Source organism: Gambusia affinis, linkage group LG06, assembly GCF_019740435.1.
Source record: "Gambusia affinis linkage group LG06, SWU_Gaff_1.0, whole genome shotgun sequence".
Classification (NCBI taxonomy): Eukaryota; Metazoa; Chordata; class Actinopteri; order Cyprinodontiformes; family Poeciliidae; genus Gambusia; species Gambusia affinis.
The window spans coordinates 31,131,750-31,143,782 of record NC_057873.1 but is presented as its reverse complement, the minus strand read 5'-3'; the positions used below and the strand labels follow the sequence as shown (position 1 = coordinate 31,143,782).

At 42.5% G+C, this 12,033-nt stretch overlaps 1 protein-coding gene across 6 annotated transcripts in view; it reads right to left on the bottom strand.

Annotated features, from left to right (window-relative positions):
• snx19b (sorting nexin 19b) overlaps positions 1–7,567 on the bottom strand; it is a 58,273-nt gene extending 50,706 nt beyond the window's left edge. For 2 of the 6 annotated variants that reach the window (XM_044119509.1, XM_044119510.1), the window contains exons 1-6: positions 7,447–7,566; positions 6,904–6,962; positions 5,972–6,234; positions 2,371–2,565; positions 1,084–2,283; positions 563–761 (exon numbers count right to left, since the gene is read on the bottom strand). In XM_044119509.1, coding sequence (XP_043975444.1) covers positions 563–761; positions 1,084–2,283; positions 2,371–2,565; positions 5,972–6,175 — 1,798 coding nt within the window. In that variant the 5' untranslated portion in view covers positions 6,176–6,234; positions 6,904–6,962; positions 7,447–7,566. Of the gene's footprint in view, positions 1–562; positions 762–1,083; positions 2,284–2,370; positions 2,566–5,971; positions 6,235–6,903; positions 6,963–7,446 lie in introns of all 6 variants that reach the window. The other 4 variants (XM_044119511.1, XM_044119512.1, XM_044119507.1 and 1 more) reach the window with 4 other exon arrangements.
• Between the last annotated feature and the right edge of the window lie 4,466 nt (positions 7,568–12,033).

Genomic DNA, 12,033 nt, shown 5'->3' with positions numbered 1-12,033 from the left:
TGATTTGTTTAATGGTATTTGTACTTTGTAATGTTTGGGGGTGTTGTATGTACCTCACAGGCTGCCGTAGCTAATGAGGGCAGGCCCTATAGAAGCTGGCAGAATCATTGTACCAGTGAATGACTTGAACTGTCAAGATGTTTAGCACAAAGAAATCAACACTTAGTGTTAATTTCTTTGTGCCAAAGCAGCGAGGTACGTTTTGTTTTGCTGTCTGTATTGTGTTTTGTATTCTAATATTTGTGTATGTTTTAGTTTTCAAAGTGACTGAGGTGATTGTGGTGACTGTGATGATCATGATTCCTCATCAAAGAAAATAAAAACCCTGAAATTCACAAGTCGAGACTGGCTGAGTACTTTAAGAGCTTTAATTACCAATTTTAGAGATTGTTTAAGGATCATTACCTTTAAATTAATATTAGTCTGTAGATTAAATGTGTTTTTATTTTTAGTTAGTTTAGTATGAAATCACTGTGATAAAGTACATGAATTTCTACAGACAAAACATTTTAAATTAGTTAAATCAAACAAAGTCAACTGAACAAAAAACAGTTGTACCTACCTTTGATGAGTTTCCGCAGTTCTGATTTTTCTTCAAGCCGAGTCTGTAGGTTTAGGAACTCGCTGTATCTTCTGTTGACCATGTGATATGCCACAGGCTGGATAGGAGTTGTATTCTCTGAGCCTATCTGTATAGTCTCTATAAGCTCAGAGCCTGCTTGGATGCTTTCCAGGTTCTCACAACCCATCGATGTCTCATACTGGAAACCATAACAGCTTTATTTATTTCTACTACAGGTTGGACTGTGTGTAACACAGGGCACTTTGTTACCTGTACACGTGTACATGTACATATGTTTAAAATAAAGGTAATTATGTTTGTAGAAATGTTTAGTTTTAGTTTTAGTTTGAAGAGTTTCACCCTCTTCACCATACTTAATATTCTCTGACAAAAGATAGCTGTGTGTGAAAATCCAAGTAGATCATCAGTTTTAACAACAGTAGTAAATTACTGGATAGCAATATTAAAAATAGATTACCAGGAGAACTACTTCTGAGACTGACAGAAGACATGTTACTTACTTTGATGGTATAAAGTGTGTATGGGTGTGAGCCAGTGCCACGATGTTCTTTGGCTGTGATGGTACCAGTGATGCGGAGGTTTTGGATGATGACCGGTCCTTCTGGACTCCTGAGGGGCTCAAAACTGAACGTCGACATGGGAGAACAGCCCTGCAGTGGACTAGCCATGATCAGCTCGCTAGGATTTCCCAATCCAGCCGGCTCTACCCCCAAGACAATCTCTCTGCTTTGACTTACTGCAGGGGAACTGTTTTCTCTTTTCAGATCCTGAAGGCTGTTGGTACTGCAAGTTACCTCTGTGTCCCTGAGTGATGACAGGCACCCGTCATTAGGACTGTCCACAAGTACTGAATTCAACAAGACCTTAGGATAAGAGCTGCCCACTGGACATGGGGAAACCTCTTCCAAGTCCATACTATTGTCCTCAGCAGTTGTGATGTAATTTCTGGATTTGTCATACACTGTGTCTTCTTGACCCATCATGAGCAAAGAATCAGTGGAGGTAGGTTTGTAGTCCGCCAAAGGAGAGTCAGGATCAGAGTCAGTTTCTTGGTAAAATGGGTTGGACTTTCTTCCTCTCAGGTAGCATCTTAAAAAGGGTCGAGAAGCTTCCTCTTCTCCAGAGAATGTCTGGGGGAACTTCATCTCCTCTGTGTCAGTCGCATCATAGGCATGGAGTTCAGGCAGAGCAGCTTCCGTGTCAGTCAGCTCTGTCTCTGTTCCTTGTTGAAGTGACTCACTGTTTGCCTGAGTTACACACTGTAGAGTTGGAGCCTCAGATTCAGCAGCAGGCAGTGGCAAGCTGCAAGTCTCTAGTCTGGATGCTACAGTGTCCAGTGGTGCGCTGGACTTACAGAGGATTTCTATGATCAGGAGGTTTAACCAGTCAGGGTCTGACAGTTTAGCCACTAGAGGGAGAAAGACATTAGAGGTGATAAGCTCTCCGACAACAAAGCGTCCTGTGTTGGTTTCTAAATGAGGTGATGGCACCAAAACATGCAGCAGCAGAGCCACAATGGCTCGGACGTAGTTGACTTCTGCTGAATCGTCTCTCATAGCAACGTGAGGAGTGGCGACAGAGGAATACGCTTTCCACAACTGTTCGCACTCACTGTGCTGTTTTTCTTTGGCCAGCTCCTTGGCTGTGAGGTAGTCTTGCAGGTGGCCACCCACCAGGTTCAGGACCTTCTGTGTCAACTCCTGAGAAAATATAAAAAGTTTATTGTCCTACTGTGTGTGCATGATTTCCAAAATCAAAATGTACCTGATGTTGTTAAAGCTTCTTACCTTTCTGTCAATGTGTTTGGCCAGCAGTTTCATCTTCATGGCCATAGAGATCATGGCTTCATGAACTTCTAATTCAAAACTACTCTCTGTGGACACAGTGGAGTACCATGAAATGACAAAGTCTCTGATTATTTTTCTCACTGTGTTATGGATCTCCTGGTCCAAATGTTCTTCGTCCTCTGCAGATGACTGAACCTGAAATGTAAACGAGAACAAATCTGAGACAAATGAGCCTCATAACACTACATGTACCACTTTTGTATATTTTATCACTTTGTAAATAAATACTTCAATTTATTTATAAAACACTTTAAAAACAGACATTAACTGCACCAAAGTGCTGTACAGTATTTATAAAATCACAGATAAAAACACGTAAGTATAAAGACTGAAACCAGTCAGGTTTGAGACAGGACAAGTACATTAGCATGTCAGGCCTTACGGAAATGCCAAATAATAAAAATTAGTTTTAAAGAATGATTTGAAGAGTTCAATTTTGAAGGGTAAGTTCTTCCACAAATTTGGAGCAGTGACAGAAAATGCCCCATTTCCTCTGATTTTCAGTCTGGTTCTGGGCATTTTAAGGGCAGTTTATTATTTGACTATGGTGTTCTAGAAATTGAATGGTGGTGGAAAAGATCCTGGAGACAAACCGGGCCAAAGCCAATTACAGGTGCTGTCAAAAAATGTGAATATCATGAAAACGTTGATTTAAATCAGTAATTCCATTCCAAAAGTGAAACTTGTATATGATATTCATTCGTTACACACAGACTAATGTATTTCAAATGTTTATTTCTTTTAGTGTTGATGACTGACAACTAATGAAAACTTCAAATTCAGCACGTCAGAAAATTAGAATGTTATGAAAAGGTTCAATATTGTGGTGCCACACACCAGGGACGCCAGGGGCCCCTGGTTTGAGTTAATTAATCAGCTAATTAACTCAAAACATATGCAAAGGCTACACAGTCACGGGGATGACTACTGACTTGACAGTTGTCGAAAAGATGACCTTTAACACCTTGCACAAGAAGGTAAGACACAAACATCAAGAAGCTGGGTGTGCACAGAGCCCTGTGTCCAAACACATTCATAGAGGTGAAGTGAAGAAAAAGATGTAGAAAGATGGAAAAGATTACTGCACCTTGGAAAGGATTGTGAAACAAACCCATTTAAAAATGTAGGGAAAATTCACAGAGTGGACTGCAGCTGGAGTCAGAGCTTCAAGACTCACCACACACAGATAAGACATAGGTTTCAGCTGTCGCATTCATTTTATCAAGCCACTCTTGAAAAAGAGACAGCATCAGAAGCACTTTGTCTGAACTAAAGACAGAAAGGACTCTGGACTGCTGCTGAGTGATCCAAAGCTTTGTTCTCTGATGAAAGATAATTCTTCATTTCCTTTGGACATCAAGGTCCCAGAGTCTGGAGGAAGAGAGATGAGGCACAGAATCCATGTTGCTTGAGGTCCAGGCAAAGTTTCCACAGTCAGTGATGGTTTGGGTTGCCATGTCATCTGCTGGTGTCGGTCTACTGTGTGTTCTGAGGTCCAAGGTCAGCACAACCATCTACCGGGAAGTTTTAGAGCACTTCCTGCTGCTGACCAACTTTTTGGAGATACAGATTTAATTTTCCAACAGGACTTAGCACCTGCACAAAGAGCCAAAGCTACCAGTACCTGGTTTAGGGTCCATGGTATCCCTATTCTTAATTAACCAGCAAACTCACCTGACCTCAACTCCATAGACGATCTATGGGGTAATGTGAAGAGGAAGCTGTGATACACCAGACCCAACAATTCAGAAGAGCTGAAGGTCACTATCAGAGCAACCTGGACTCTCATAACATCTGAGCAGTGCCACAGAATGATCCGCTCCACATCACACCGCATTACTGCAGTAATCTGGGGAAAAGGAGCCCCAACTAAGTACTGCACATGCTCATACTTTTCATGTTCATATTTTTCAGTTGGCCAACATTTCTAAGAATACTTTTTTTTTGTTTTGGTCTTAAGTAATATTCTAATTTTCTGAGATACTAAATTTGGGGTTTTCATTAGTTGTGAGTTATAATGATCAACATTACAAGAAAAAGCATTCAAAACACTTTATATCCATCTGTGTGTAATGAACGAATGTAATATACAACTTCCACTTTTTGAATGGAATTACTGATTTTAATCAACTTTTCTACAATATTCAAATTTTTTGACAGCACCTGTAAAGTTGTAGTAGTCTAAGCATGTAGTAATGAAGACATGGATAAGTTTCTCAAAGTCCTTGATACAGAAGCTATATTTTAACCTTTGCTAGAAAGTGCAGATGAAAAAAGCTTGGTTTCACTACATAGCTCACCTGCTTATCCAATTTCAAGCAACTGTCAAAAATGACACCAAAATTCCTAACAGAAGATTTATAAAAAGGAGCAAGGGAAGCAGGAATCTTATCAGGTTTACTAAGGTTCTTTTGTCCAAACAATATAACTTGAGTTTTATTTTGATTCATGTGAAGAAAATGTTGGTTCATCCATGAGCTAGCTTGTGTTAAGCAATCTGTTAAAGACTTTGGGGAATAATCCTTACCTTGTAATTTCTTTAGAGACATGTATATTTGTAAGTAAGTGAAAGGAGATATTACATTTCTTAAAAATGTGTCCAAGAGGCAGTAAATACTTTATAGACAAAATAGGGCCTGAGATTGAGCCTTGAGGGACTCCATACTTTAGTGGTGGTGTTACAGATGAACAGAAAACCTTCTGTCTTTCAAATTTGACTAGTACCAATCTAAAACTGTACCCTTAAGACCAACACAGTGCAATACAATAAAAGGATGCCATGGTTATTAATAGTATCAAGGCCACAATGTTCCCATTATCAACTGTTGGAAAACAATTATTAAATCCTCTAAGCAAGTATACTTTAATGAATTTTTGGGAGAAAATTATGAGATAAACCAACACAAAGTACTGTGCACTTTTGAAATGGAGGGAGAATGATTCTTTATTTTCAAAATTCACAGCAAATAATCAGAATTTGCTGTGATAATGTTTGCTGTAACATATGCATGCATATGCTACAGCATATATATATGCATATGTTTTCTATCCTCCTGAATGGGATACTTTGAAGAGCTGCAAGTCTCTTCCACATTTGCACATCTCTAAACGCTAACCTTTATGATGTGCTTCATGACTCTACCAAGACCTTCACAACTCAGCTAGATGTATATGTGGATTGAGGGAGACACAGATGGACTCTGTTGACTAAGTAGCTGGTTACTGAAGGCAGTTGGTTGCAAAGGATTTTATTTAGGAGTACTTCCATGAGTTTTTTCAATTATTTCTCTTTTTCTTCCTCTTCAAAATGACCCATTATGAGAGACCACTCCAGTGAGATACAATAAAGTTTGTGGTTGTGCCGTGCCATGTCAAATTCAAATAGTATGAATGCTTTTACATGGTTTTACATTTGACCATGCAACTAAAAGCCAAGGTTACCTTTTCTCAGCATGTCTTCCTGATTATTTTGCAGACACAATATGAAACACACACATGTGCCAAGACATGAACAAATAGACCCATTTAGTGATGCACTCACCTGTTCCAGATTGATGAACCTCTCCAGATGAACCAAGCTGTTGGACTCCAAGATAGCCAGGGAGCCAAACCAGCCTCCAAGCACCAGCAGCAAGCTGGTGAACACACATAGGAGCCAAATATTAACCAGCAGGTGGAAAAGCAATAGCCAAGCCAGCAGCACACCGAAGCCCATAAGGCTCCTCTGTCCCATCACCTCAGCCATGGCCCTGAGCACTCTCACAGAGAGAAGCAGGGATCACGCAGGCCAGGGAAACAGCACACCTGGAAAAAGATTTTAAAAGATTTAAACCTCCTAATAGACTTGGAGCATTAGTAGAAATGTTTCTCAATGAGGCGGGATATGCTTAAGATGGAAACCATGAGTACAGCAATAACTTAAAGTTTTTCAAAGAAACAGAAAGTTTGTGGTGTCAGTGTTTTATGATGACGGTTCAAGTTGTTTGTTTATTTATTTTACAACAAAAATGCTCTGGACCAGAGGCGCTGAAGTTCAGTCCTCGAGAGCTGCCGTCCTGCAACTTTTAGATGCATCCTTATTCCAACAGACCAGGATCAGCTATGAACAGACCTGCTAACGAGCCATTCGTTTGATTCAGGTGTGTTGGAGCAGGGAAGCATCTGAGAATTGGAGGACGGTAGCTCTGGAGTGTGTGTCCAGAGGAGCTACCCTCCTCTGGACACACACACTGATGGTGGAGAGCTACACTGTAACAACAACTGACAGGGACCAGGGCGCCTTCGAAAACTCGCAGGAGGCACCAGTGTGCTAACTGTACAGTCATCTTGATTGATTGATTGATTGATTGATTGATTGATTGATTGAATGGATAGACAGATATTAGCAGTTCAAGGAGAATATTATAAAGTTTTTCTCTAAATAATTGGTAAGAGTGACAGAGAAATATGAGATGGAAGCAGATTGTCACGAACTGGTTTCTGGAGGAAGCATACAGTATTCAGCTCAGACCGGTTCACTCAATGCAGTTTTCCTGGAAGAGGGGAAAAATAACAAAAATGTTTAAAAAAATTCAGTAAGAGGAGTGAATTGGTCCTTTATTCAAATGTATAATATAATAATGATGCTACCGTTATCTTAACATTAAAACACTGTTTTAAACAAACAGCTGCTTATTTATCTTTGATATTATTCAACATGGACTGCAACAATCTAACGGCTTGCGTTTTATTATTAAAGTCGTTAAATGTCTCCTATCCGCCAACAACAGAGCTCTAACTAAACTAAAGCTGCTAAAGTCAATAGAGCAGTGAGAATGAAATGATAAACAAGCCTTTAAGCGTAAGCAGGCTGAAACGACATGAAAGCGGGGAGGTTTTATCAAAGCGATCATAAACCAGCGGGGAACAGCTAAGGCTGCATAGCATCATGCTAACGCTTCAGCTTCTCCACCAGAAGGGATGTGAAGCTCCTTGCTGCTACATTTCACTGTTTAAAGAAGAGAAAAGGTTTGCAACCTGTGCGATCTGTCATGCCTCAGTGAAGCCGCTTGATGACATTTTCCTCCATGTTTACTTCCTGTTTTATGACGTCATCAACTAAAAGACTCATGGGAAATGTTGTTTGATAACCATAACCTCGGACAGCTACAGCTCACGGCAAAGAGCAGCTTCTTCTTCTTCTTTTTGAAATTTTATTGGCGGTTGGCAAAAAACGTTAGGTGAGCATTACCGCCACCAACTGGTAAGGAGTGTGGACCACATGACACACACAAAAAAAAACACACAAAAAAAGACTATATCCTATTAAACAACTTACTCTGTTTCAAAAAATCAAATATAGCCTTATATCCTCTGCTTCCAGAGTCCTTTTGCAGTAAATCAACAATATCAAATTTAATTTTCATATTACTAAGATTTCTTATTAATTGACACTAGGGGCACTCGGAAGCTCAGAAGAGACACTGGGAAGTGACGAGGGAACACTAGGGGACGACAAAAGGTCACTAGGGGCCAAGGGCGTAGGTTTGGTCTAAGTTTTGGTGGGACCTTACAACTTACTGACCAACCACCCCCACCCCCCCACCCCGCGCCGACCATTTTTGACCAGTGGTAACCTAGTTTGTATTCACACTAGCTTAACTTAATTTAAGACTAACACTTCAAATGCCATATTTACTGAGATAATTTCACAGTATATTACATATCTGAGAACTAACACCTCACCTGGAGCCCTGAAGCTCCAGCCACCTCTCTTAGACTTAGACTTAGACTTAGACAGACTTTATTGTCATTTTGTATGCACAGGGGTGTATACATAACGAAATTTCGTTGCATACGGCTCAGGACAATGTTTTGAGGTTTCAATGAGGTTACTCAGAATAAATAAGATACACAATAAAATATAAATATTAAATATTAAATATAAAGTGCAGGAGTGACAGTAAAATAGAAGTTATTTAGCTATGTACATGAAGTGGAGACCAGTTATTTCGAGTGCAGTCCAGTTAAGAGTTCAGCAGTCTGATGGCAAGTGGGAAAAAGCTGTTTCTGAATCTGGTGGACCTGCACCGGATGCTGCGGAACCTCTTTCCAGAGGGCAGCAGGGAGAACAGTCCATGGTGGGGGTGTGAAGGGTCACTGACAATGTTTTGGCCTCGGGACACGCAGCGCCGGGATGAAATTTCCTGAATGGAGGGAAGGGGAGCCCCGATGATCCTCTCTGCTGTCCGCACCACTCTCCTCACGTTCTTCCAGTCGGAGGCGCTGCAGCCTCCACACCACAGAGGCAGCTGGTCAGAATGCTCTCTATGGTGCTTCTGTAGAACGTCTTGAGGATGGCTGGGGGCAGGTGTGCTCTCCTCATCCTCCGCAGGAAATACTAACGTTTCTGTGCCCTCTTGACCAGAGTCGTGGTGTTCACAGTCCAGGTGAGGTCATTTGTGATGTGCACCCCCAGGAATTTGGTGCTGCTGACCACCTCCACAGCCGAGCTGTTGATGAGCAGTGGAGCGTGGCTGGGCCGGTTCTTCCTGAAGTCGACAATCATCTCCTTTGTCTTGTCAACGTTCAGGATCAGGCTGTTGTCTCTGCACCGGTCCACCAGCTGCTCCACCTCCTCTCTGTAGTCCAGGTCGTTGTCGTCTCTGATGAGGCCCACCACCGTTGTGTCGTCCGCGAACTTCACGATGCGATTGGTGGCAAACCTGGGGGCGCAGTCGTGCGTCATCAGAGTGAACAGCAGAGGGCTCAGGACGCAGCCGTGAGGGGAGCCTGTGCTGAGGGTGATGACATCGGAGGTGTGTTGTCCGATCCGGACTGACTGAGGTCTGTCGGTGAGGAAGTCTAGTAGCCAATTCCGCAAGGGGGTGCTGAAGCCCAGGTGTCCCAGTTTTCCTGCCAGATGTTGTGGGATGATTGTGTTGAACGCTGAGCTGAAGTCCAGGAACAACATCCGCACATGAGTGTTCTTCTCCTCCAGGTGAGCCAGGCTCAGGTGTAGGACGGAGGAGACGGCGTCCTCAGTGGAGCGGTTTCGGCGGTAGGCAAACTGGAACGGGTCGAATGTGGAGGGGAGTCTGGAGACGATGTGTTCTTTTACCAGCCTTTCAAAGCACTTCATCATGATGGGAGTCAGTGCCACAGGCCGGTAATCATTGAAAGAGGTGACTTGAGGTTTCTTTGGCACCGGAATGATGGAGGCAGTTTTGAGGCAGGCTGGCACTGTGGCTTGGTCCAGTGAGGTGTTAAAAATGTCTGTTAGGACACCAGCCAGCTGACCTGCGCATTCCCTGAACACCCGCCCAGGTATGTTGTCGGGGCCTGGGGCCTTCCATGGGTTGACTCTTTTCAGAGTCCTCAACACATCGGCTGTGTCCAGGCAGAGTGCTTCCTCTTCCTGGTGTGGAACAGTTTTCTTTCCCGGAGTACTGTTCAGTGCCTCAAACCTCCCATAGAAGTTATTGAGTCCATTTAGAAAGTCGGTATCAACTTCGCCCACTGGAGGGGAGGATGGATTGTAACCTGTGATGGCCCGTATGCCTTGCCACATACTCCTGGTGTTGTTGGTGTCGTGGAAAAACTCCTGTATTTTCTGACTGTGAGTACGCTTTGCTAACCTGATAGCACGGTTCAAGTTGGCTCTTGCTGTCCTCAGTGTCTCCTTGTCGCCAGACTTGAAGGCTGAGTTCCGTGCTTTTAACATTTCCCGTACCTCTCCATCGTTCTGCTCTGCCCCTTGCTCTGCTGTCTGAGCATCCTATGTGAAAAAATATTACATAATTAACAGACCTATTCTGTTAATTACACAGAATTAACAGAATTCTGTGTAATTAACAGAATTAATTACACAGAATTCTTTACAGAATTACACAGGTCAGCACATTCAGTGCTGACCTTACTAAACACCGGACTTTACAACAAATGCGTTGCGTGATAGATATCTAACTTATGGGTCCACTCACTGTACTTACAGCCGAGGTAGCAAAATAACTTCTAATGTCTGTCGTCCTTTTCTCTTTTGGTGGCGACATGGTCTCGGAGACTCATAATAAATGTCAAACTCAGAAGGAGACACGTTCACTTTCAGCTCCATGGACCAAGCTTCCGTTCCGCGTGTGGCCAGCTGGTCGCCGCCTGTTGCAGCTAATCAAAGAACGTAGATCCACGTTCTTTGAGCCAATAGCGGCATTGGTCGTCATAGTTCATAACAGCGAATTTTAAAATAAATGCTACCACTGCGTAGTTGCTACGCAGTGGTAGTAACTGAGTGGTATTGATTAGTTTAATATTTCAATCTACTACGCCGTAGTATATTGAAATATTAAACTAATCAATGTAGATTTTTGTTTATTTATTTATTTTTTGTTAAAAAATACATGTTTCTTTTTTTGGAATTAATATGGCAAAAATTGGTCGGGACTATTTTATATCCCTTGAATATTGGTCGTGACATGTCCATACCCAAACCTACGCCCATGCTAGGGGCACTAGGAATCTCGGAAGCACTGGGAATCTCGGAAGCACTGGGAAACTCGGAAACACTGGGAAACTCGGAGGGGGCAGAGAACCCACTAACTGGGGCAGGAGGCCCATTCACCGGGGCTGGAGCAGGCATGGAAGTGCCGGCTGGAATGGTTTCCACAAAACCTGGCAGCACCACTATGCGGAAGCCAGGGCTCAACGTCAGTAGCAACAGGCTCTACGAAGGGACAGCAAGACAGGCTGACACGCACAAACGACTTCTGAAGACTGCAAACGACAAGGACCTGACGAGGACCAAAGGACACAGGTGGGGTTACATACACAGAGGGTAATCACAGAAATGAGACACACCTGGGAAAAATCAAGGAGAGACATGACAACAGGGAGACTCGGAAACACAGAAACTCAAAATAAAGACAGAGAAAAACTAAAATCATGACAAATTTGACTTGGGGGGCCCTCTTGCTGCTAAAAACATTAACCCTAACCCTAACCCCACCCTAGCCCCCTCTTGCACACACTTTTCTCCTTCGACCCCCGAATCCCCTTCCTTCCGCCCTTCTAACGGTACCTTAACCCTTACCCGCCCCCCCAGTCTGATCCCCCACCTTCTCTCCTTCTTCTTCTAGGCTGCCTAATAAAAGCGCCATAATGGACACCAGCATATTTTAAACCCTTAAATCTCAGTCTCGGAAAATACAATGGAAATACGGCACCCGGGCATTCTGGAGAAGGTTAAGGGGTCCTCTCCTTATGAACAACAAATCCTGTAAATCTGGTAACATTTGCTCTTTATTTGCCAAAGTTATGAGAAGGAATCAAATCACCCTTCAATAGCTGCAAGTAGCAGTTAAAAGAATATTGCCACATTTAAGCTCTGATGACTTGTGTTCTCATATGTTTTGTAGCCTAAATTGTGAGTTGCTAAATTTTCACAGGTGAACAGAATTTTACACAAGAAACCTAGAATGAAATATTGCTACTTCCCGTGGGCACCGGAAGTAAGACTCATAATCGTTTCTAGGATTAAGGTGGATAATTATGCTTCTTCTAGCTACTGAATCATGGGGTGTACTTTTTTGAGTGTATCTCTTGGTATTTTTAAATGATTTTTATTATTAT